Below are 26,926 nucleotides of genomic sequence, written 5' to 3' on the forward strand. Positions count from 1 at the left end.
GCAAGAAGTCTCATGATCAGATTGTTGAATGGATTCAGGGAGAAGATCATGGAGGACAGAAAGTAGCAGGTCCCAGTGGCCCAGAGAAGAAAATAGAGCAGAACCCATGGTAACCACCTCTTAGAGACAGAGACATGTGCAATCATTTTAGATACTTTATGAAATAGAGCAAATTTTAGTTAGAATTTAAATGTGGGATGGATAAGAAGGTTACAAAGAAACTCTTAGAGAGTCTTTGGAGATTCCATAGGTGCATCAGTGTTGCCAACTTGTGTTAGGCTTTCTTTCCTTGATGATACTGCTGTTATCTTCTAGCAACACTACATACCACAAAAGGGGGTGAGGGGTTCAGGTGGATTTCCCGTACCATACTACACAGAGAGTGTGTTGTATATTGTTTATATACATTAAATAGTCTCACCTTTACTTATTTTTTTATGACTACTTCCTGTCAAGCCATTTCCCTGAGTACTTTTCTAATTCCTTTTTATTTTTTCTTATTAAAAAAAATGGTTTTGTTTGTTTGTTTTGGTTGCACTGCACGGCAACCCTTGCCCCATTCAGTGGAAGTGTGGAGTCTTCACCACCAGGCCTCCAGGGAAGCCGCACCTCACCTTTCCTTTTTCCCCTTGATTCTCCATAGGAGAAGAGGTTCTAAAATTACCTTTAAAATGACCATGATATATATTCACTTTTAATCCATTATCTGCCAGCTTTCCCTTTCTTGTTTCTTAGTTACTTCTGTATATGATAGGAAATATAGGCGTTCATCAAGGTAGAAAGCACTTAGCATTAGAAAGAATCAGGAAAGACAAAGGGAAGAAAATACAACCACCTGTGTTTCCAGTTACCAGCAGATGCTTCCATTTATTCTAAGCATTTCCTTTTCAGTTAACTGTACAAATTCTTAATCATATAAATGTGATAGTGTTCCAACCTCATGCTCTTGATTACCCTTGTCTTCCAGTTGATTTCACATGCCTCTTGCTTCTGGTATCACTTTCCCATGAATGCTATGTCTGGAGCTGCCTGAACTCCAGGTGATACCTGATAAAGAATACAGCCTGTTGCAGAGCTTATCTTTTTTGTTTTGTTTTATATTTCACTGTGACATTGTAGTACATTTCTCTGAGTCAGCAGCACCGTGGGCTACTCGCTGGTTATAGCTCCATGAATGCTTACTTTCTTTCCATCTTTGCTTTGTGGAGTCATCTGGTCACCATTCATTCATGCCCGGAGTATTACAGTGAGAAAGATTACCAGGCTTCATCTGAAGTCTGCTTTACATAGACCTTTAATAAATCAAATGAAGGAGTACATCTTGGTGAGAATATCCATAATGATGGAGATCAAAGACTCAGAGCCTTGCCTGTATTTCAATCGTTCTGAAAATAACAATAGTCCTTAGTAAAGAATCTGCCTGCCAATGCAGGTAACTCAGGAGACACAAGTTCAGTCCCTGGGTCAGGAAGATCCCCAGGAGAAGAAAACAGCAACCTATTTCAGTATTCTTGCCTGGGAAATTCCATGGCCAGAGGAAGCTGGTAGTCTACAGTCCACGGGGTCACAAAGAATCAGATACAACTGAGACCAAGCACACACACACAGAACAACAAAATGCTGGAAAGCGGGAAGGGTGGCAAAATTAGGCTTAAGTAAATTTTGCTTGAAATTTCAAAATCAGCGATTTGTCTTTGAAGTTGACTCCATTGTATATATATTCTTTCTCACAGTGGCCCATACTGTTTAGTCAACCTTATTTTTTAAAGTTAATTCATAAGGGAAAAGAAATGAATGAAACAAAATTTAAAAGCCAAGTAGGGATTCAATATCATGAATGCCCCTGGACATAGCCCTTGCTCTTATACTGCAGCTCTGGTTGCTTATTTCTAGTTGAGAGTAGTTATCCTGAGCCACTACTGATTGTTTCCAAAAGTCTTAATACATGTTCCTGTAAAGAAGGGTACTTTTGCTTCATTTTCTTTCATAACTAACATAGAAGAGGCAGAAAATATCTGCCACTTAGTAGGCCTCTCACCTTGCATCCCAGTGTGGACTGCAGACCAGCAGCCTTGTCATTCCCATGGAACTTCCTAGAAATGCAGGGTCTCAGGCCCCGCCCAGACCTGCCCAAACCAAATCTTCATTTTAATAGAATCTCCAAGTGATCTGTGTGCACACTAACATCTGAGAAGAATTGCTGTAGAACAGCATCTGAGAGACAACTTTTGGCATAGATATTTAATGTAATTCATAATCACCAGGAGGTAATATGTGAAAGAGGGAAAAATAAACAATAATTTGAGGAGGCAGTAGGATTACACTTCATACACAGATAGTCGAAACTTCCTTCTTCCAAATTGACTTTGAACTCCATAAACAAAAACATAACTGAATGCCAAAGGGAAAAAAAATAAATGCTCTTAGAAGGTTTTATTCCTTACCATTTTCTCACTTTCCTTTTATGTTGTTTATACTAATAATACTTCTATATCTTATTAGTGATCTAGTTTATTTCGATTATATTAAGAGGGAAAAAAATCTCACTCAGGCATTTCCCAGCAGGTCTTTGAGGATGTCTGGACAATCTCCCCTCCAGCCTTCTTGAGGTCTTCTTAGTTCTTGAGCGTTCTTAGTCTTAGTTGAGAGTTCTTAGTTCTTAGTCTTCCCCGTTCTTGAGAGCTTCCAGAATCCATGTATCTCACTTGCAAAAAAGAAGTAAAGCATATTTCAGACTTTGTTTAAACCACTTTTGAAACCTTCTACTTGGTTTTATGTACTATACTACCTTGAAAAACATTTGTGAATTCAATGGAGATGAGCTAGGAGCTATCAAAATTATTAAAATATTTGAGGATTATAGACTCCCAAGAAAAAGATTGGAAGCCCATGTGGTTTGTTTAGAGAAACAAAGCCAGGGGGAGGCCTGAGACACGTGTTCATCACCACAGCCTACAGCACAAAGCTTTACAGCTCATGAACATCAAACACAACCATTAGTCACTGTGGCCGGAAATTGAAATTCTAATCACAGAAACGGATACAGTATTAACCAGAACACTAAATAACCCTTGGTAAAGATGGCACAGGCTTACACTCTAGACATGATTCATAACTGTTATCACACCTCTCAAATGCAGTTACAATGAATATTTATCCTACTGAGTTTCTTTTAATACATATTTTGTCATTCATCTATGCTCTTTCACATATCAATCATTTTTCCCACCTCTCCCCACCTTTGTATCATTAAATCCCTGGATGGCATCACTGACTCAATGAACATGAGTTTGAATGAACTCCAGGAGTTGGTGATGGACAGGGAGGCCTGGTGTGCTGTGATTCATGGGGTCGCAAAGAGTAGGACACGACTGAGCAACTGAACTGAATTGATCTCTCCCCTGGGGCCAGTCTCCAATACTCTCTCCAATACCCTGTCTCTGACTTCCTCTATTCCTGCATCCTCATAAAAAGCATGAATTTCCAGAGTGGGACCTAATTTAAGGATGGGGAGTTTGACTTTTCAGTTTTTCTTATAGATCTCAGGAAACTAGAACCAAAATTTCAGTTTAGATAAATTATCAATTATGATTTCTTATAGCTTAAAAATATTTAAAAATTTTCAGCACATTATTGCTTATTTAATCTTTATTTTATCCTTACAAATAAGATAAAAAGCATGTGGATAAGGTTGTTATTGGTACCATACCCTTTTGTAAATGGGCTTGCCTGGTGGCTCAGATGGTAAAGAATATGCCTGCAATGCGGAAGACCTGGGTTCTGTTCCTGGGTTGGGAAGATCCCCTGGAGGAGGACATGGCAACCCACTCCAGTATTCTTGCCTGGAGAATCCACATGGACAGAGGAGCCTAGCAAGCTACAGTCCATAGGGTCACAAAGAGTTGGACATGATTGAGTGACTAAGCACTCACCATTTGTAGATAAATCTCTAAGTTTGAGGCAAAGCTCAGTAGTGAGACTTAAATACAGTTTTTGTAACCCTAAGGCATTAATAGCAGTCTTGAAGAACTTCTTGATTATTTCATCATTATAGTTATTTTTGAAGAAGATAACACACCTGCGAACATGAAATTATGAAAAGTGTACCACCACTTATAATCTTTGAAATCAGAAAAGAGTGTCCCTGGTAGTCCAGTGGTTAAGACTCTGCACTCCAAATGCAGGAGGCATGGATTTGAGCCCTGTTTGGGGAGCTAAGATCCTGCACGTGGCATTCAGTTCAGTTCAGTTCAGTCACTCAGTCGTGTCCGACTCTTTGTGACCCCATGAACCGCAGCACACCAGGCCTCCCTGTCCATCACCAACTCCTGGAGTTCACTCAGACTCACGTCCATAGAGTCAGTGATGCCATCCAGCCATCTCATCCTCTTTCCTCCCCTTCTCCTCCCGCCCCCAATCCCTCCCAGCATCAGAGTCTTTTCCAATGAGTCAACTCTTCGCATGAGGTGGTCAAAGTACTGGAGTTTCAGCTTCAGCATCATTCCGTCCAAAGAAATCCCAGGGCTGATCTCCTTCAGAATGGACTGGTTGGATCTCCTTGCAGTCCAAGGGACTCTCAAGAGTCTTCTCCAACACCACAGTTCAAAAGCATCAATTCTTCGGCACTCAGCCTTCTTCACAGTCCAACTCTCACATCCATACATGACCACAGGAAAAACCATAGCCTTGACTAGATGGACCCGTGTTGGCAAAATAATGTCTCTGCTTTTGAATATGCTATCTAGATTGGACATAACTTTCCTTCCAAGGAGTAAGCGTCTTTTAATTTCCTGGCTGCAGTCACCATCTGCAGTGATTTTGGAGCCCCGAAAAATAAAGTCTGACTCTGTTTCCACTGTCTCCCCATCTATTTGCCATGAAGTGATGGGACCAGGTGCCATGATCTTCGTTTTCTGAATGTTGAGCTTTAAGCCAACTTTTTCACTCTCCACTTTCACTTTCATCAAGAGGCTTTTTAGTTCCTCTTCACTTTCTGCCATAAGAGTGGTGTCATCTGCATATCTGAGGCTATTGATATTTCTCCCGGCAATCTTGATTCCAGCTTGTGTTTCTTCCAGTCCAGCGTTTCTCATGATGTACTCTGCATATAAGTTAAATAAGCAGGGTGACAATATACAACCTTGACGTATTCCTTTTCCTATTTGGGACCAGTCTGTTGTTCCATGTCCAGTTCTAACTGTTGCTTCCTGACCTGCATACAGATTGTCAAGAGGCAGATCAGGTGGTCTGGTATTCCCATCTCTTTCAGAATTTTCCACAGTTTATTGTGATCCACACAGTCAAAGGCTTTGGCATAGTCAATAAAGCACAAATAGATGTTTTTCTGGAACTCTCTTGCTTTTTCCATGATCCAGCGGATATTGGCAATTTGATCTCTGGTTCCTCTGCCTTTTCTAAAACCAGCTTGAACATCAGGAAGTTCACGGTTCACGTATTGCTGAAGCCTGGCTTTGAGAATTTTGAGCATTACTTTACTAGCATGTGAGATGAGTGCAATTATGTAGTAGTTTGAGCATTCTTTGGCATTGCCTTTCTTTGGGATTGGAATGAAAACTGACCTTTTCCAGTCCTGTGGCCACTGCTGAGTTTTCCAAATTTGCTGGCATATTGAGTGCAGCACTTTCACAGCATCATCTTTCAGGATTTGGAATAGCTCAACTGGAATTCCATCACCTCCACTAGCTTTGTTCGTAGTGATGCTTTCTAAGGCCCACTTCACTTCACATTCCAGGATGTCTGGCTCTAGGTGAGTGATCACACCATCGTGATTATCTGGGTCGTGAAGATCTTTTTTGTACAGTTCTTCTGTGTATTCTTGCCACCTCTTCTTAATGTCTTCTGCTTCTGTTAGGTCCATACCATTTCTGTCCTTTATCGAGCCCATCTTTGCATGAAACGTTCCCTTGGTATCTCTAATTTTCTTGAAGAGATTGCTAGTCTTTCCCATTCTGTTGTTTTCCTCTATTTCTTTGCATTGATCGCTGAGGAAGGCTTTCTTATCTCTTCTTGCTAGTCTTTGGAACTCTGCATTCAGATGCTTGTATCTTTCCTTTTCTCCTTTGCTTTTTGCTTCTCTTCTTTTCACAGCTATTTGTAAGGCCTCCCCAGACAGCCATTTTGCTTTTTTGTATTTCTTTTCCATGGGGATGGTCTTGATCCCTGTCTCCTGTACAATGCCACGAACCTCATTCCATAGTTCATCAGGCACTCTATCTATCAGATCTAGGCCCTTAAATCTATTTCTCATTTCCACTGTATAATCATAAGGGATTTGATTTAGGTCATACCTGAATGGTCTAGTGGTTTTCCCTACTTTCTTCAATTTCAGTCTGAATTTGGCAATAAGGAGTTGATTATCTGAGCCACAGTCAGCTCCTGGTCTTGTTTTTGTTGACTGTATAGAGCTTCTCCATCTTTGGCTGCAAAGAATATAATCAATCTGATTTCGGTGTTGACCATCTGGTGATGTCCATGTGTAGAGTCTTCTCTTGTGTTGTTGGAAGAGGGTGTTTGCTATGATCAGTGCATTTTCTTGGCAAAACTCTATTAGTCTTTGCCCTGCTTCATTGTGGCATAGAGTGACCAAAAAAAAAAAAAAAAGAAAGAAGGAAGTTCTGAAATCCCAGAAGGTTTCAGCCAGAGGATGCCATGGTCACATAGCAAAACATCAGGTCATGGAGAGAGCAGGGAGGGGAAGCCAGGTGGAGAAAATCAAATCTTCCAGTCATTTTGTTCTCAACTCCTGTGTTATTGGACTCTTTTTATTTTATTTCATTTTATTTTTTTGCAGGTTAACTGTCAGCGACAAGAAACTTAGCATTAGCTAGATATCTGAGAACCAGGATAGCGGTCTGATGATGCCAGCTAAAATCCTGGTTTCTCTCTTTAAATGTCCAAACAAAAGTAAAAGAAGATATTGTAATGCACAGTGAAAACTCGAAACGAGGTGGGGAAGGCCAGACAGGTTCCAGTGCCTGAGAAAGGACCCAGGGGCTGGTAAAGAGATTCTCTCCTCTGCTCTTGCTCTGGCTGCTAATACATATTTGCAGAGTGAATAAGGGAATGATTGGTTGTAGTTTAGAAACCTGTTGTGAAATCACACTATGAATCTGTCAGCTCAGCCTCCTTCTACCTCCCCCCACCTCGCCTCTCCTCATCTTGCCCCGCCCCTCTCCTCCCTTCCCACGTGATGGTGGAAATATGTGCTGCCTTCTATGGTAGGTCTGTAGACCAAGTCCTTTTCCCTACTTGCTGGCATGATTCCTCAAGATTAGTTAAGGCCAAAGTTATTACATTTCTATGTCTCCTGAAGGACACTGTAAATTGTTAGAGCTTCTTCTACTTAGACTACCTTAAACAAAGTTGAAAGACCTGTTTTGCCTCCTTTGCTCACTGTGAATCGCATTTGAATTGCATTTGTGAAACCCTGGGTGGTTGTGTGTGTGTGTGTGTGTGTGTGTGTTTATACATCCTATATCCGTATTTGAACTGATGGAGAGAAAAGCCCAGGACAAAATGAATAAATTCCCTCAACAGTCTCAAATTTTTCTTCAAATATAGAAACAGAGTTAATAAGTATTTAAAGTACTTGCAAAATACCTTAGTGAGAAGACTTTGATTAATTAAAATGAAGTTTTATGAGAATCTAATCTAAAATCGAAATGAATGTGTATTTCTGTTTCTATTTTTTAATGTACGTTCTCTAGAATGACTAGAAATATTTAATATTGTTAATATTTTTTAAGTCATGTATAATAAAGGCTTAGAAGCCTATCAACTAGAACAGCCATAAATCCACAAGATTTTTACAGAGCCCCCAGAACACTAGAAATTCTTCAAGATGATCCAGGTTCTAAGACATTATGTTTCCAAATCTTTTTTCTTGGTCATATACTTCAGCATTGTGGTTATCAGTTCTTTTCTTTATAGCTGCAAACACACAACAAAGTTTGATATTTTAGGAATCCATTGGAACAAGCTGTTTTGATTTTGTTAATTCTCATGACATTTCTTTTGTATAAGAAGAGAACTGTGCTACTTTCCTCTTCATGGGAAGTTAGGTTGACTCACATGCTTGAAAAAAAAAAAGAGCTTATTTTGTAAGTCTATCTTATAATTTCCTGTTTGTAGCATATTAAGTACTGATATTAAGACTTAGAAGAATCTTTACAAGTCACATAGGTGAGACCTCTTTGCTCTATGAGTCCTCTGGGCAGAGATCCTCCCCTTCTCCCCTTCCCCGGTATAGTAATCGGTGAATGATGTAAGGGGAAAATCATAGGTTTAAAGACATGCTCTTCTAAAGTAACTATCTGAAAGATAAAAGAGATGCTAGCCTACAAAATGGAACATAGCCACATTTTAGAAGATTTGTGAGGGATAGTAGTTTTAGTCCAAGTGCTAGCATCTCATCAGTTTGTCCCAATCTCTTGAACCTGTAGTTGAGCCAAAACTCTCCTGAGCCAAGCTTTCTCGCAAGATTTCCTGTACTTCCTGTTTCTATGTGAGCCAGAAATACCATGAGAATGACCTTCCTTGTGGTATTTCTGCACTTCTACCGTGGAATGAAGATAATCCCATATTGGGGAGAATTTTTGTTTTTACAGTACAGTATTTTTAATTTCCAAATATTCTAATGAAGAAGATTCCTCTTCGAAAATGAAAACTTGAGATGACATTTTCCTGGCCTTAATTTATTTTGACTATGAAGCATTCATGTTCAATGATTCAACATTTTGTAACTTCTCTAAGGTATTTTTACATGGAAATATGTAAAATTATATAAAGAATAGAGTGGAAACTTACATCCTAGGATTTTTTTTAAAAAGTCATTCTGAAAGGAACATGCAATAAAGAGTTATATTCTTAATACATTAGTGTATGTAACATATTATATCATATATTTGTTTTCTTTGTTCTTAACCCCTTTGTTCCAAGGGTCAGGATATCCTGATGCTAAGTACTATTACAAAATAACTGAACAAAAATAAAAATAGTCAAACACTTAGGAAACTCTTCGGTTGTTATGTCAAGGAAGTTTGTGACTGAGGAGTGAGTATAAGACACTATTCAGGAAATATGCTAATAGAGGACAGCAGCCTACATGTGCTTATTAAATAAAATTGTCTCAATTCTAGAGAGCTTGAATGCCCCCAACCTGATGGAAGGGTAAGATAAGAACTGGGAGGGCTGTCAAAAATGGTAGAACTGTCAAACTGAGGCTTAAATCCCTTCATCTCTTAACAAAGAGAGAAGTTAAAAAAGGCACATCTTTCTCATAAGTAGGTCATTGATTCCTAATTGGGTTGTATGAATATCTGGTTGAAACAGGAAGAGCTGCTTGATCAATATTTTAATCATGAAACTCACAAGCAGCAGTGTCCTAAATGTGTTTTATTGTTGTTTCTTCTTTAGATGTTGACCCTTCTTTACCCATTACGAAAGGTTTGCCAGCGTACTTTTCCATCCAGAAGAAAGAAAAGCCACTTAATTCAGTGTAGAAAACTAAGCTTCTCACCCATGGGTTTAGAGGAATAATCATTATAACAATAACAACATGACAGTAGCTTTTGCTAGTTTCAACTTTTAAAACACGAGGTGAGGGAGATGAAAATAATACACACCCTACAATGATCCTTATCCTCTCCCCTAAAGAAACAGCAAATGATCGTGGGATAAAACAGCCCCAAAAGGAAAGCAGAACAGGAGCAACAGATTGTACATCAACAAAATAAAGTGCCAAGCAAAATAAAGCCCTTTGCAATGCTGAGACATGAAAAGGAAAGATGGGATTGTTACAATGACCTCCCCAAGAAAATAGGAGTTAGCCACGTGAATGTCCAAGTTCAAATTGCTCCTACCAACCCCATTTGCTGGCAAAATACCACCTCACTTTCATTTGTGTCAGGGCTTTTCACACTAGCTCCAGGGGACAACCCCTCTGCTGTGCGAGTTCTCACTTCTAGGCTGAACGCCTCAATCTCTGAACCTCGGGATCCAAGACAGGCGGCCCCAGATTGTCCTCAACTCAACCACTGTCAGGTGGGGGGTGCCGTTTGTGGCCCAAATGTCATGTCCCCAGCGTTCTATCTCTGGAAAGTGAATCTTCAACACCTTCTTTTTGCTGTCATGTATGTCCCCAGTGGATCTGCTTTAAAATTATTATTCCATCCCAAGCGATGTGTCCAGGCTTTGCAACCTCACCGCACGTTTGCATGAGGATCTGGATACTTCCCCAAGTCACTTCTTTCAAAGTTAGCTCTGGAATGTGATTCACTGTTATTTCCCTTCCAGCCAAAGGGCAGCTGAGGTTACAAAGGGATTGGACTAATAGTCCAAAATTCAGTTAAGTTTGCTGAGAACCAAGTGACAGCGGAGAGGGAGAGTTATGGGGGAGGGGAGTGTGTGAACTGTGGTCCTGGGGAGCAACCCAAGACCTTTCGAATAACCCCAACTCAGTGCAGACTGTGGTGGACCGGCAAGGTGGCCCCCGGCCAGACCTTCCAGAAAGGAGCAGCTGCAAACCGGTCCTGCCAGTGCTCAGCCTCCCCTGTTTTCTCCTTGAGGGCTGGAGCTGGGGAAACTTCTAGGTTTCCTGCACCACGAGGGTGACTCCTTACCTGACACCTTCAGGTAACTGGCCTCTGGAGTACCCCTCTGAGAGGCTGGCAAAGGGGAGTCCCCCACCTCTTGGCCTGAAGTCCTTAAGGGCTAAACAAGCCACTTGACAAACTTTGACAAGCACCAAAAGAGAACTGAGAACAAATAAATCGGAAGAAGATAAAAAGCAAAGGCTAAAACCTCAATGGCTTTTTTTTTCCCCCTCTGCTGTCGTTCCAGCTGTAGCCTGGGATTAATTAAGTGCTGCGAAGTCAGTGCCTGAGAGAGAAGGGGGGAAAATGCTTTCTCTCTCTAAGGAAGGAGGACAGGAACCATTCTCACCAGTGAGAAACCTTGGGAAGTGAGTCGCTCTCGTCGTCAGTGTTTGTGGAGGGACTGGAAGGACAGGGGGGCTGTGCCAGGCTGGAGGAGGCTTGCCTTTCCGAAGCTGGAGAGGATTTTCCGGGGCTTCGCCTTCCCCTGCCTGGGAAGAATTTCCCCTCTGGTAGCAGCAGCCGCCGCCGCGGCGGCAGCAGCAGCAGCAGCAGCCCGACCTCCTCTTCTGGGGACCAGGGCAGAATGCCTGTGCTCGAGCGCTATTTCCACTCGGCAGAGCTGGGCAGAAGGTGGACGGCCCCAGAAGGTGAGCTGCCCGCCCCCCTGGGCAGCCGGCCGGGGTGCCAGCAGGGGCCGCTGCCCTGGGACTTGCCAGAGATGATCAGGATGGTAAAGCTGGTCTGGAAATCCAAAAGTGAGCTGCAGGCGACCAAACAGAGAGGCATTCTGGAGAATGAAGATGCTCTCCACAGCATTCCAGGTAAATGGACTGGGAGGTGTGAGAGGTACCAGGGCCAAGTCTGAGGACTTTCAAGTCCTTCCTTGGAGAGCCCAAGATATAAAAATGGGAAAAGGAAGGAAGGCAAACTGTACAGCGTAGGGCCCGAGGGCTGTGATTAATGAATGTTTGTTCTTTTATTGAAATGCATCTTAAAATTAAGAGTGATGTGGCAGGAGGAGCACGAATAGTGGAAAATCAAGAAATCTGGGATCTGGGCTTAAGCTGTCATTTGATTGTCCCGTGGCTTAAGTGAAATTTCCTAAGCTGCAGTCCTGATAAGGAAGGGAAGAAATTGGGCACTTTTTAATGTCTATCGTGTCTCTGCAATTGCTTGTTGATAAGCCAGTTGTCTCTGAGAGAATATTCTTCTTAGGTTGCTTTTTTGTAATGCTTTATGCAAAGTAAAATATATTTTCTCATTTTCTCATGGTTTACATGCTGTAAACCATGTATTCATGTTTCCAGGAATGAGTTTGAGCTGAAAATTTTTTATGTCGTGAGAAACTTGATAAACTGCCTTGCCTCAATTTCCCCTTTTGACAAATGACGATAATACAAATTTCCCCATTGATATTAGGAAAATTCAGCTCACAAATGTGGAAATGATGATTCATAGGAGCTTTGTCATGTTATAAGAATGTGCTGTGTTTGGGACAGTTGAGAAGAACTTTGCTATATTTTTAACAGTGGGGACCACACCACAAACACATCTAGGATCCCTTTGGAGGATCCCAAGGGACTCTGATAAACCGTCAACTAAAAATGCCGGGTGTGCTTTTCCTTAGGGAATATGTTGGTAGATATTTGGAAAGTGGTGGTTCACTTTAGAAGAACGAATATGAGCATGTGTTTATGCATTTGAAGTCTTGGCTAGCCTGATGAGTGGAATCCTGACATGCCATTGGTGGTGAGAGATGGGGAACTAGATGGAAAAGCTATACCAAAAATTACCTCTTCTTCTCATGGAAAGAGACTAGAAAATCAAAGCTCAGCTAATTTTGTTTTTAATCACTTATGCAGAAACTTTTTAAAGTTGCCTAATAATCTAAAGAGAACATTATTAAAAAATAATGCTCTGGGCAAGAGGAAAACAGATTTGAAAGGAATTAAAAACAAAAAGTGTTGGTCTCTAGTAAACAATGAATACTTAGGAAAGAGAAGGAAACCCATGAGACTGAGGTTTATGTGGCATTTGGGAGATGGATGCCCAAGGAAATGGGTCTTGGTCAGAAAAAATGAGGTAATGCTAAAGCCATCCCATATTTCATGTGAATTCAAGAAAAATGGAAAAACCCACCTGGGCAGAAAACTTAACTATGACACTTCAACTTTAACCACTCTTGGTTTGTTTCAGTCTAGTGAATGATTAAAATGCATATTTCAGATTACAACTTTGGTAAACTACTTAATCTAACAGATGTTAGTTTGTCTGTAGAGATATGTGTATATTATTATTTATATTATGTGCTAGTGGGCATCTAATTCCTGAAAAAGCAATACTATAGAGAGAAAACAAAAGCCCTACAACGTTTTATCACTTAAAGTTACATTTTTCTGGATGTTGTGAAGTTGAGCTAAATGAGTCTCAGTGTGCCCGCGGGCCCCTAACCTCTCACTCAGTGCAATATAGATCAGTGCCCATGCCGGTTCCCAGGGAGGCTGCTCCCTCCTCTGCTGGTACCCTCGTCCTGCCTGCCAGGAAGCAAGATATATTTCAGCACCTCCCCAAAAGCTGCCTGTTTGCCTTCTCTTCTTCCTTCCCTGCCTCCCCAGCCTCATAGAGACGATGGACTCACAGTTTCTGACATGGACAGAAAGCCATTTTTCATCCGTATACGCAGCATGAGTCCATATGATGAAGCCCTAAAGGCGAGTTGCTTCACTTTCCAAATTGTCTTAGTCGTTCTCTCATCTTGTTTCTGAGGCTGTGTTTCCTTCTCTCATCAAGTGCTCTGTACCATTCTCACCCTACCAGCATGGTGGTGAGGGACTCAGGAGCATGTGTAGATTATTTCCAAAAGCCTGGCATCTTTCTCTTTTTACAAGGACTTGGTTTAAACTGGCTTCAGGTTGTGTACGGCGTTCAAGTAGAAGGTTCTTCAAAAAACACCAAGCCAACCTCATGCTCTCTTGCTGTCCCTCTCTGTCTTTCTCAGATCTGACCCTAGCCTCAGAATCTTCAGACAATTTAGAAATACTTTGACAAAATGGAATAATCTCTGTTCCTCCACAGAAATTGCCCCTGAGACTTACCTTATGCTTGGAATGTCTTTTTGACATAGGCAATTGAAAATTTTCATTAAACCTACAAAATCCAGCTCACACATCCCTTTCTTTGCAATGGCTTTTCTGCTCTCCACCCCCACCCCTAAATAGTCCCCCACAGGCATCTATTCCCTCTCTTTCACTCTCTTTACCTGTAAGAACTTCACATATTGCATTTCTAGTACACAATGTTGGCCATGCTAGTAACAAAAAACAGGAAAATTAAATACCATAACATTCTATGTGTATTTCAACTGTGTGATAACAGATAAATAAGTTTACATTTCTAAAAACCATGAAACTGCAGGAATTCTGAAGAGAATCAACAGTCTAGAGAACTTTAGAGACTGAAGTCACCGTTTCTTAGTAAACTGAATTTAACAGTAAAAGTTCTGGCTTTTCTTTTCCTTAATGAAGGACATTATTATTTGTACTCGTACTTCTTAGTCCAGACTGGAACTTTGTTTCATAAGTGAAATAGAAAAGTGCTCGGAGATTTTGCTTAGGTAATAAAGGGAGAAAACAAAAGGATTTGTGGAAAGATAAATGCATACATAAGTTTTCATGAGAAATATTTAAGATGAAGTACACTGAACTGTGAGTGATGGAAGACAGAGAGGAACAAGGTCTCCTGAAGACAGCAAGCAAGTTCTACAGAGGAGGTCATACATGGGAATATCTTTGCTAGAGACTAATGCAACTTTTACAGCAATGGGTTGGATTTTGTTTGTTTTTTAAGTCTTTATTTAACAGGAAAGGACCAAAGGGTAAATAGCACAGAAGTACTAATTTTTACTCTTTGGAGTATAATTGCTTTGCTAATGTTTCTGCTATACATCAGCCTGAGTCAACTACACGTGTACATTTATCCCCTCCCTCTTAAGCCTCCCTCCCACCTCCCTCTATGTCATCACAGAGCACTAAGCTGAGCTCTTTGTGCTATACAGCAGCTTCCACTAGCTATCTGTTCTACACATGGTCATGTGTATGAATCAATGCTACTCTCTCATTTGGTCCCACCCTCTCCTTCCCACCCACTCCCCTCCACCCTCCAACCCTCATCCCCGTGTCCAGAAGACTGGTCTTAAAAAAAAAAAAGGTTGGGGGAGGGAATGGGGGTTGATAGGAGAAAGAGAGAGTCTGAGCTTCACACATCTCAGGGTGTGCTTCTAGGCATGGCCCCAGGAGCTGGACGATTGGCAGAGGCGCTGCTTGCCCCAGAGAGGGACTCCGGAATGTATCGGCATGCTCAGATTTGGAGTTTTATCTCAGTTCCTTAACTTGTACCCAAGTATTTAATCTTATTAACACTCATCATTTCCCCTTTATGAAGCAAATGAAGGATGCCCTAATTGTCTAGTTAACACAAATGGGACAAATAGTAATTTAGAGACTAAACAACTTGTCCAGATTTTCACATTGTGTCAGAATCAGACCATCTCAATCTTCCTAACGCTAGTCCATAAAACTAAGGTGATCAGGACACAAGCTGGGTAATTTAAATTTAAGCCAAGACGTTGTTTTATGGATTATATATTGATGAGCAAACATGGGGATTCGGGAGGCAAGATGAACCTTGGTCCAAGCAGAAAAAATAAAATTACCATGCAAAATAAGTCAAAGAATTGTGCTTCCTTTACATTTTTAAACTCATTTGTGGGCTTCAGGTTTAAGTCAAGTTTCCATTGCTGGGAAGATTCCCAGGGGGAGATGCCCCATCTATTATCAGTAGAAAATAAGCTTTCAAGCATGGTGGTGAGAGCATGCCCAGAAGAGGGGAGAGGCGAGTGGAGAGAAGTAAGGACAGAGAATAAATAAACGGTTTCTTAAATGCTGTTGAGTGCAAATATTATTCTAATTGTGATTCTAGTCAGCAGCTTAAGACTAGACATCCCGTAGCAGGACTTGGTCTTAGTTGAATAAATAATTTGATTTCAGAATTCAACCAAATAACTGCAAGCTCTGCAGCTTGTAACTTACCTTTCATTTTGATATCTATGGTCTAAATTTTACATTATGTTTTACTTATTCATTAAGCTTGTTTCCATTTCAATAACCTTTGGTTACAGAAATATATAAAACATACACCTCCCTCAAGAAGAAAAAAGCATTAATTTTCCCCATAGCCATTATAACTTGTCCTGTCTTCAAGGAGAATAAAAATATCAGAAATTTGCTTTATACTGAGCCCTGAAAATCGAATGACTTCAGAAGAGAAAATATCTAAAAACAATTCACTGATTCCAGAAAGTAAAATTCAAATTGACAAAGGGGCTAGTTTTGAATATCTCAAGTATCAATCATGATATACATTAAATATGTTGAAGATTGAAATTTTTATTATTATACAACAAGGAGCATTTATTAGACTGTAATATATACCAGGGGCTGTGGTAAGTGCCAGAGATTCACAGAACAATCAAACTTAATAGAAGAACAATTATGAATTTATGAATCAGAATTCCATCTAGAGCTTCTCTTTGAAAACAAGCATTTGTTAACTTAAACCTCTATGTCAACTCAAAGTATTGGCTATAAAAACTGGCCAGTAAAATTCAAAAACTCTAGTAAAAAATTCAAGCATACTTTCAAATACTCCTCATTATTAATGATTTCATTCAAAGCAGGACAAATTGCTTTGATCGAAGAATCAATTAGTCTTAATGGTAGATAACTTGACATTAATCCATAGCATTTTTCTGTGTTCTTGTAGACATTAGCCTCCTCTCAATCTGCTGTTGTTGTTTAGTCGCTAAGTCATGTCCGACTCCTTTGTGACCCCAGGGATGGTAGCCCACCAGGCTCCTCTGTCCATGGGATTTACCAGGCAAGAATACTGGAGAGGGCTGCCATTTTCTTCTCCAGGGAATCTTCGCAACCCAGAGATCAAATCCACATCTCCTGAATTGGCAGGCAGATTCTTTACCACTGAGCCACTAGGGAAGGCCACTCAATCTGTAGCTACTGGATAATAATCATTGACAAGTCAATCCAGTCTTTAAATGTGAATGCAAAATTGAATGAAAACTGAGACACATCATCTCACTTTGAACTAAACCTGTTCTTCATCTGACTTCCTAGTTTTCATAAGTGGCATCATGCCCGCAGAAACCCAGATTCAAAACTTCTCCCTTCAGCTCTCCACATCCAGTTGTCTCCAAGTCCATAAAATAAGTTAAGAGTACTTAAACTTTTTAAAAGTTTAAGACCTGCCTCTCTGTTGTGAACTGTGTAAACTGTACAAATTACTTCACTTTTCTGCACCCCCATTTCCCCTCCTTTACAAAAGAGAGTTAAAACAGCAACCTCTGCAAAAGGTGAGGATTAAATGAGACGGTATAAAAAAGTACCTAAAAAAGAGCCTGTATCCTACCCCATGCTCAATATGTGTTCACTGTCATAATTGTTGATATTGCTGCTGTTTCCTCAACAACTTACATCCATTGCTTTCTTTCTATTCCATTACATGACCCTGAGCTAAACCTCAGGTTGTTTGGTCTCTTATCTTCCAATAGCCTCCAACGCCAGTACTCTCTTTGCGCCCCTTCTTTGTCCTCCGTCATTTAGATAAATAACATCAAAAGAAAAATCAGAATACACCCCCCTTTCAAAATCATTCAGTGATTTTCCATTGCCTATGAAGATAATCCAAATTCTATTATTCTGCATCCAAAGCTCTCCATACTCTGAAACTAGCTCACTTTCCCCACCTTATTTGTCATTATTGCCCTCTAAGCCCTTGTATCGGAGAAGGCAATGGCACCCCACTCCAGTACTTTTGCCTAGAAAATCCCATGGGTGGAGGAGCCTGGTAGGCTGCAGTCCATGGGGTCGCTAGAGTCAGACACAACTGAGCGACTTCCCTTTCACTTTTCACTTTCATGCATTGGAGAAGGAAATGGCAACCCACTCCAGTGTTCTTGCCTGGAGAATCCCAGGGACAGGAAGCCTGGTGGGCTGCCGTCTCTGGGGTCGCACAGAGTCGGACACGACTGAAGCGACCTAGCAGCAGCAGCAGCAGCAGCAGCAAGCCCTTGTATTCCACTGTGACAAGACAAGCATCCCACAGCCTCCAACTTGCTTTCTGCTTTCACTGCAAATGCCTAAGATTACTTTACTTGCCTCCATATCCCCAATTCCTGTTATCAATGAAGACCACACTCATGTGCCATACCCCCCACACAGCCTCTCTTGAGGTCACCAAGGAAGTATGCCTTTCTCTTCTGAAGTCTTACTGAACTTTCTTGGTATTTATTTCACAGGCAAATCACTTTTTTATTTTATTATAATTAATGTGTATTTTCTTCCTCCCCTCCTAGATTTTCAGGTTTTTGAGAAGCTAGAGAACATTCTATTTTCTTTGTGTTCTCCCTAGCATCTTTCACATGTCAGCTGCTCAATACACTTTGATAAGTGAAAAAAAGGAAAATTATCAGAAGGAATAAAATAGCTTACAAGTTGCCATTAAATGCATGAATGAACTTTTTTTCTAGGCACAGATTACTTAAGAAATATGAATTCTAGCTCTTCCTTTTAATGGAATTATTTTTAAACTTATGTTCTGGCAGAAGATCAGGATTAGTCTTTACAGCTTTTAAAGGAAAAGAAAAGAATACACAAGAGTGAATTTCAAAACCATTAAAAAGGTATAAAGTATGTGCAGAACTCATATGAGACAGTTCTCTTTCATATAGAGGAGTTGTCATGTACTGATAATTATCAAATTTTAGAGTAAATGCATGTAAATTATGCCTGCTTTTATATACTTTTAGAATAATTACTCTGTTCATGAATCTTGGAACATTTTACATCAACTAAAGTTTCAAAAGTTGCTTCTTTTACAGATAACACTCTGTATATTCCTCAACGTAATTTCAAAAATAGAATGCAGAACGTGTGTGTTTACCTGGTTCTACAAATGAGCTTTTGAGGGGATGAAGCTGAATGAAGGATGTTATTCCCACGTCCTCTGCTCTTTGCCTAGAAACAGCTTCTTTTTTCTTTTTTTCTCTCTCTTTTTTAAAACAAGGCTGGTTTCACTGGACAGCAAAACTTTGACTTTTGTATCTAATTTCTAGAAGGAAAACATTAGAAACTTTATTGTTAAAAGACCGAAAGCTCCAGGTTATTTATTAACTCACAGAAGTAGCTGAAAGTGTGTGCTCTCTTCTATTACGGGATTATTTTCTCTCTTTGATTATCAGTACACTTCAAAGTACATGGTAGGTACATATCACCATATCAAAAATATGATACAGAGCAAAGCTCAAAGTACTTGTGACTTAACACAGTGCACTGGCCTGGATGTACTCACAATGGAGACCTTGTTCTTTGTTTTTCTGTTTATGACTCTCTGCCTTTCCATGTATTTGTATTTAGAATTGACTTTCATCTGTGTGTGTGTGCTCAGTTGCACTGGATTCTTTGCATTGTGACCCCATGGACTGTAGCCTACCAGGCTCCTCTGATGGGATTTCCCAGGTGAGACTACTGGAGAGGGTTGCCATTTCCTCATCCATGGGATCGTCCTGACTCAGGGATCAAACCTGTGTCTCCTGCATTTCAGGCAGATTTTTTTACTGCTGAGCCACTGGGGAAGCCCTAAAATATTAAGAGGTCACTTCAAGAGTTTGGATTTGTATCTGTATACTTGTCTCAAATTTCCTCAAACTACAAACTTATCAGAGACCCTTGCTTCAGAGTACTTCTCACCTAAAACAATACACATGGCATGGTATTTTATAAATTATAAAGTGAGCCCCTGTCCTGAGCATTTTGTTATTACTATGTGTGCTTAGTCACTCAGTCATGTCTGACTCTTGCAACCCCATGGCCTGTACCCTGCCAGGCTCCTCTGTCCATGGTATTCTCCAGGCAAGAATACTGGAATGGGTTGCCATTTCCTTCTCCAGGGACCTACGTCTCCTGCATTGGAGTCAGACTCTACTGACTGAACTATGAGAGAAGCCTTCTATTACTATAGAAGAAACTATAGGTTACCATCTTCATCAGTAGTAATAAGATAAAACCTAAAAGTCAGCCTTGTGTGCAACTGAAAAGCATAATTGACAAGGCAAAGCAGGGTTTAGTTGTATATGGTCTTAAAAGTGAGTCCAAGGGGCCACGCCTACTCCAGAAAACAAAATCCCTGGAGATAAAATGATAAATTTTGAAAGATATTGAGTAGCATGCTATTGCATGTACCTGGTAGTAGAAATTGGAAGGTGGAAAAGCCAAAAAATTGTAAAATAAAATCAGATGAGAGATATAATAGGAATGAATACAGATCTTTGTTTAACGTATTGAAAAAGAAAATTAAATAGTCAAGGGTAATAAGACATATAATGTAATCATTAGAAGTTTCCCATTGAATCCCCAAATGTTCCTCAACCTCTGGAATTAAAGCCAAAGCACAAGATTCTCTTTCTTGCTTCCTTCTCCATCTTTTTTTTTTTGGCATGGCACACAAATATTAATATCTCACAGAAATCTATAGACTTGATGAACACTTCATAAAATCCCAAAACATACTCATTTAGAGGATCTCTGACAAAAATTTCATTCAAAAATTAGGATTTTCTGAAGAAAATGACTGAGAAAGAAAAGACAAGGGAACAGGTAAAGCCAATCATAGGGCACCAAGGAGAAGGTAGAAAAATGAGGTCACTGCAGAAAAATTGGATCCAACTATAAGAAAGTGTTAGTCGCTCAGTTGTGTCCAACTCTTCATGACTCCATGGACTGTAGCCTGCCAGGTTCCTCTGCCCTTGGAATTCTCCAAGCAAGAATACTGGAGTGGGTTGCATTCCCTCCTCCAGGGGATATTCCCAACCCAGGGATCGAACATGGGTCTCCTGCATTGCAAGCAGATTCTTTACCATCTGAGCCACCAGGGAAGTAGCTAAACATAAGAAGTATAATCAAAAACACATACAGAAATAAAGAGGAAACCAGTCACTGTTAAAAACATTTGTCACAGGGATCTTACATTTCTACATTCAAAGGTAAAATAAATGTACCCTGTTTCTTTTCTTCCCCTAAAAAATCTTCCTCTTGAACCCACCCTAATGAGGGGTAAGAAAATTTGAACTCGTTAACAAGGTGGTGGCCAGTATCTTTTGGATGAAGGGACTTCTTTTGGATAAATACTTCCCTCCCCTGCTCCTCTCCAGGGTGCTCTCTCGTGGCTGTGTCTCAGGTTCCCACACATTCATCTGAATGTTTCAACCACACGCAAGGCAAAGTGCCAATCTGAGACAGGGAACCATGTCCATCTCACCACTGGGCCCTGTCTGGTTCTCCTCCCTACAGTTCTCCAGCGTGTCAGGAGTAGATGGCCTTACTCTGTGCCATAGCACCTTTCCCAAGAGGAGGAAGCTTCAGTGTTAAAGAGACAAGGAACCATATCCACAGCCTACCTCTCAGTGTTAGTGAGATCTGATAAATGAGAGTGCCAGAGGTTAAAGCATCTGCCTGCAATGCGGGAGACCCAGGTTTGATCCCTGGTTCAGGAAGGTACCCTGGAGAAGGAAATGACAACCCATTCCAGTATTCTTACCTGGAGAATCTCATGGACAGAGGAGCCTGGTAGGCTAGAGTCCACGGGGTCGCACAGAGTCGGACACGACTAAGGGGACTTCAATTCACTTTATCTTTTCACAAGAGCCAATTCTTAAGATCATTGTTCTGCCACAAACTCACACACACACACACACACACACACACAGCTTTACTCTGATGAAATGATGAATAGTGACTCCTTCTTTTTCTTTTCCCTCTTACTACAGTATTCCTAACCATACCCAGTGGATGCCTCTGGTGAGGTGGATGGGGAAGATACACACAAGAGGGTGCAAAAGAAAACTCACATTGATCTATTTCCAAAAATGTGATCTCCTTTATGCACTGTTTGTGCTACCATGTGCTGAGCCCTATACTTGAGAACTGCCTACTCAATATTATTTATTTTAGTTACATTCCCACGCATGTGCTGAGTCCAATCATTCTCCCCTTTCTACTCCCTCTCTCTCTTAAAATATGCTCGTGCATTTCAGCAACCATCTCAGGACTCTGACACAGAAAGGTTCAACTGAATGATCATAATGCATGAAACAGGATGCCTACAAGTCACACTTTTCTGATCAGGTTCCCTGTTGAAAGCTGAAGTTTTATATCTGATGCAAATTGAAATTGTTGTCATAATCATACAGGCATTGTACTCAGCTCAGGTCTGATACATTATCACTGCTTGAATATGCTAATTGGAAATTTCAGAGAGTTGTTTTTCTCCTTTCTCTGCACCTTGCCCCTAGGGAGAAGATTAGGTTGGAGGGCACTGGGAGAAGTGTATTGATATGAAGAGCAGGAAGGTTACATATTATAAGAGGGGTCCTTATTTTTTCCAGTGTTGTAATGGGAACCATTATTGCCTCCTCCTTGGTAGCTGATACTGTTTCTCTTTCTCTGTCCTATCTACACCTCACTTGAGGTTGAGATACATCTTTTGTGCCCTCGTTATCTCTTTTGAATAGTAGTTGAGTTCTGTGATGTTTTTCTTGGAGTAGTACTTAATTCTACAATAGAACAAAAGAAAATATTTCCTTGTCAATTAAATCAGTATAAAAATCAAGAACTGTGAATTCACAGGACTTATAAACTCTAAAGCAGGTGATTTCTACCCTCTTTAATCCTAAATGCCCTATTCTTTGATTTGGTGATCATGCACCTAAAATGTGAACAGATAGAATTAGACTAAAACAAATTTGGCATTGAAAACATTTTTGAAAATATTTTGAACACTCCAAAAATAATAAGAACCATTCTAGGAGGTCACAGAATGGAAAATGATGTTTTAATATTATGAACAAATATCTAGCTTATTCTACAATGCAATAAGCATCAGTTGAGTGGGAATGGATTCCCCATTTAGAAATAGAAGAAATTGAGACCTATATTTACTGGTTGTTTATTCAAGATACTCAGAAAGCGAAGTAAGTGATTCAAATTTCTAGGTTTATTCAATTATTTAATTGAACAACTATCTTCTGAGTGTCTACTCAGTGCACAGCATTGTAACTGTACCTGGGAGGAACGCAGAATGAAATGAGATTACAACCTGTTAGAAAATACAGGTCTATAAACAAGTTACTGATATTGAGGTAGAATGGCATATGTTTTAAGATATAGTAGAGATAATACTCTGTAGAAACACTGAAGAAGGACCAAGTCTATTGATTCAATAAGTTTTGTTTTGTTTTTTAAGTGATTATCATGTGCCAGTCTTGGTTCCTTAAAAAATAAAAATTCATGAACCAAGAAAGTTGAGATAAATGAATGAATAGATGGATAGATGGAGACAGACATAGACAGACAGAGCAAGCTAAGTAGGTGACGTATGTTACACTGGAGGTGCCTACACTGGGCTTACCCAATGGCTCAGTGGTAAAGAATCCACCTGTAATACAGGAGACACAGGAGATATGGGCTTGATTCCTGGGTTGGAAAGATACCCTGGAAGAGGGCATGACAACCCACCCCAGTATTCTTGCCAGAAAGATCCCATGGAAGAGAGCTTGGCAGGGTGTGGCCCATGGGGTCACAATGAGTCAGACACCACTGAAGTGACTGAGCACACACAAATACCTACACAAAGGCAGTTCCAACACACAAGAGAGTGATTAACTCTGTCTGAATTATGGGTGGTAAATGAGTTTTCAGAGGGGAGGTTATTTTGAGGTACCATTCAAAGTAAATTACATTTCTCCAAATGAAGAAGAAATGGAGGACATTTCAGAAAAAGGAAATAGTAGAATAAAATGCAGGGAATTCTGGCAATGCCAAGTCGTGAGAAATTAGTATTTTAGGAAGATGAGAAATACTTCTAAGAATGAGACTAGAAAGGCAAACTTGGGGGCAGGTTACCAAGGGTTTAATCTGCCTTTCTAAGGAATGTTTCCTCCAGGCAATGAGAAGATTTCAAATAATTTTAGTGGGAAGTGATAAATTTTACATTTTAGAAAGGTCACTCTAGCAACAGTGGCTGGTGGAAAGCTGGACTTGGGTAAGGATACCAATGAATTTCTAACCATCAGTTTGGTGTTCACTGAAAATTTTGAGATGGTAAATATTTTTCTTTGACTTACAAACCAACTTTCCCAAGTGCTATAGCATCTTACAAGAAATAATACACAAATCATCAAGTCAACGCCCTATACCACCTGACACCACCCTATTCTGAAGAATTTACATCCTTGAAGTTCTTTTATCCAGACCTCCCATTCAAAGCATGCTCATCTTCTCCACAAATTCAGAACCTGACACAATTTATCTTCCCAGTCTCAGAACACTCTATCCCTCTTACTTTGCCAAGTTATGTTTCTTCCTGTCTTCAGGTTGCCATGATTTTCTTAAGCAAACAACTTTTTCAAGGCTATGTGTCACAGGATGGATGAGAAAATGTATAAGAAAAACTCAGTTCTTATGTAGCTTATAATGTATTGAGTTAGACAGAATTACTTACTCAAATACAAGAGTGTGACAGATACTCCACGGGGAATGGACATTAACTCACCCATCTCTGTAGTGAGAAAGGCTCTGTGTGGACTGGTCATGATAGCTATGTCTTTAAAATAGTTAAGATATCAACAAGATGTGACAAGGTGACTTTCTTGGTGAAGGAATTAATATGAATGTAGGTATAGAAGCAGAAAAGCACAAGAAATTGTTAAGAAATGAAGATTAATCAAGTTAACTTGCTCTGATGTTTGGCGTAAAGAGTAGTGGGGAAAAAAATGAAGACGTGATATCAAAAGGACCAGAGTGGACATGAACAAGGGGTCTTAACTTTTGTAGAACCACTGAAAAATGCTAAGGGGAAAGTAGAGAAGTCTTTGCTCTGTATAATAGAAACTGCCTTTAAGATCATCTAGTTAAACCTCTGCGTTTTCTTAGGTAAGAAAGTTTGACGTACTTAGAGGTTACACAATATACTTGGAAACAATTCGAGCTTCCTTGGTGTGCAGCCATGCCGTTGACTCAGCCGTGCTTTCTGCCATGATCCAAACTTCTCTACATGATATTCTCTCTAAATCTAATTTTCTATCCTTTTTACTCCCAAGTGCCAGCATCTCTGTGCTTGCATTCTGTAAGTGTGTGTTGTCTATCTTAAACAGAAGCAAGAATTATAAATGCACCAATAAATGCATACTTAGTTGTGTATGTATACAGGTATCTTTCTTGTTTTCAACTATAAATTGTTGTGGGCAAGTTCCAAGCCCTCTCTTGGTAAATTTCCCCATCTAGAGTGTCTGCAGTTCACTAAAAGGGCAGTTGTTCACCAGAAAAGAATACTAGAGGTGAGAATTTAAACAGGATGGTGAGGTTAAAGGAAGTTACATATAAGATAAATAGAGATGGTAGTTACTGGTTGCTAAAACCATCATAAATGAAATATGTCTGTGACTCTGTTCTGCTTCTTTCTGCGTGTCACTTGGAGACAGAATTTCATGGTGGGGGAAGGGTGGGCCAGACACAGCCAGTGCGTGTGGCTGTTGGCAGCTTAGGTCTGTAGTGCATTCGCCCATAAACCATTGAGGATTAACATCTTGATCCCTTAGGCTCTATTTGCAAACATCAATGTGGAGTTCCGAAAGCAAGTTGTGTTTGCAAAGGAAGAGTATAGCCTTTCGTGGCCATTTTTCCTCCTTTTTCCTCTGAAATACTCTCCTTTCTCTCTGAAGCCTTCTCGGCTGCTTGAATTGTACCATTCACAGCCTGCTTGCTGGTTACCACCCAAATAAGGTAATAGAAACATAATTGAAGTGGCTTCTTCTTTTTAATGAACAATAGACCTTGTTCCGTTAAAAATAAGACCCTACTCTGAATCATTACAGAAACTTTTTTGATGTTTAAAAAGAACTGTCAGAGACGATGAGGGAGGTGGCGGTGGACAGAGTTTTCTGATGTTGTTCTTAATTATTTGTATTTCATGCTCCCTGTACCTCGGGCTCTCGCTGAGGCAGAAACGGTGAGATGCCACAAAATAACCCTCTCTCGAAGTATATTTGGCCTGACAGGAAACAGGAAATACCAGAAAAGATCACAAGAAAAGCTGTAATCATAAGATTTCTAGCCTAATTCTTTTGACGTCAGCAGTTTAGATAAGTCAGATAAGCAATCACAAGCATCCGCGACTGCTGCAGTGCCAATCCAAATACCCCGAGTGCATCTTCCACCCTTTTGAACTCTCTCGTTGTTTTGCCCCAGCCCTCCTCTCTTCCCCGCAAGAAGCATATCCTGAAATTGTGAATTATGGATTAATGTCAACATTAAGGTATTCAAAGACATTACACAGAGCTTCTAAATTGGTCCTATAGCCAATTCAGCTTGCTCAGTGCATTATAAATCTTGGATGAAGCTGACTATTAATAAGATGTAGAAACTAACTCTGGTTTGTCTCAGAAGGAGTTTGCTTCCTAAAGTTTAACTTTCCCAATCTTGACAACTAAGCTACAGCTACAACATATCTTTGATAATAGGCTAAAAGATTTATTAGCCTACCCAAAATATACCAAAGTATTCAGTGACTTCAATCATCATTATTATCACTTTTCTTTCGGCATCACCACCTCCATTCCACAACAACAAATTATTTATGGGTTGGTTAGATATACACAACACACAGAATATACTCCCCCATGAAAAGTTTTCAAAACTTCAGAACCAGAACTATGGAATTCAACCCTTAGATCATAAGCCAATGCACGTGTATGAGCTGTTCAGAGGATGAGGTAAGAGATTAAATCTAAGATTTAGATCAATATTGCAATTATGTGTAAATTTAAAATAAAAAATGTTGAGAGGAACTTATTTATACAACATCTAATTCTAAAAAGATTTGTAAGCTTCTAAGAAGGTCATGGACAGAGAAGCCTGGTAGGCTGAAGTCCATGGGGTCGCTAAAAGTCGGATATGACTGAGTGTCTTCACCTTCACTTTTCACTTTCATGCATTGGAGAAGGAAATGGCAACTGACTCCAGTATTCTTGCCTGGAGAATTCCAGGGACAAGGGAGCCTGGTGGGCTGCCGTCTATGGGGTCGCACAGAGTCAGACACAACTGAAGTGACTCAGCAGCAGCAAGAAGGTCATGATAAGCCATAAGTATACAAAGACATCCTGTCTGGATAAAAGATAAAAACCATAT

General features: G+C 40.2%; 1 protein-coding gene and 1 long non-coding RNA gene across 4 annotated transcripts in view; one reads left to right on the plus strand and one right to left on the minus strand.

The window, feature by feature from the left end:
* The window catches only part of PDE7B (phosphodiesterase 7B), a 351,638-nt gene that overhangs the window by 175,345 nt on the left and 149,367 nt on the right, over nucleotides 1-26,926 (plus strand). Inside the window, exon 1 of one of the 3 annotated variants that reach the window (XM_070376731.1) lies at nucleotides 11,065-11,437. The exons of the other annotated variants lie outside the window; for them this stretch is intronic. Coding sequence (XP_070232832.1) covers nucleotides 11,200-11,437 — 238 coding nt within the window. The 5' untranslated portion in view covers nucleotides 11,065-11,199. Of the gene's footprint in view, nucleotides 1-11,064; nucleotides 11,438-26,926 lie in introns of those variants that run through there. 3 annotated transcript variants of the gene reach the window in all.
* On the minus strand, nucleotides 855-11,101 carry LOC138989176 (uncharacterized). Its single transcript, XR_011465391.1, has 3 exons — nucleotides 10,963-11,101; nucleotides 2,548-2,704; nucleotides 855-1,292 (listed from the first exon to the last, which is right to left on the minus strand). It is a non-coding gene; the product is annotated as an uncharacterized lncRNA (long non-coding RNA).

The sequence above is a fragment of the Bos mutus genome, chromosome 9, assembly GCF_027580195.1.
Source record: "Bos mutus isolate GX-2022 chromosome 9, NWIPB_WYAK_1.1, whole genome shotgun sequence".
NCBI classification, from domain to species: Eukaryota; Metazoa; Chordata; class Mammalia; order Artiodactyla; family Bovidae; genus Bos; species Bos mutus.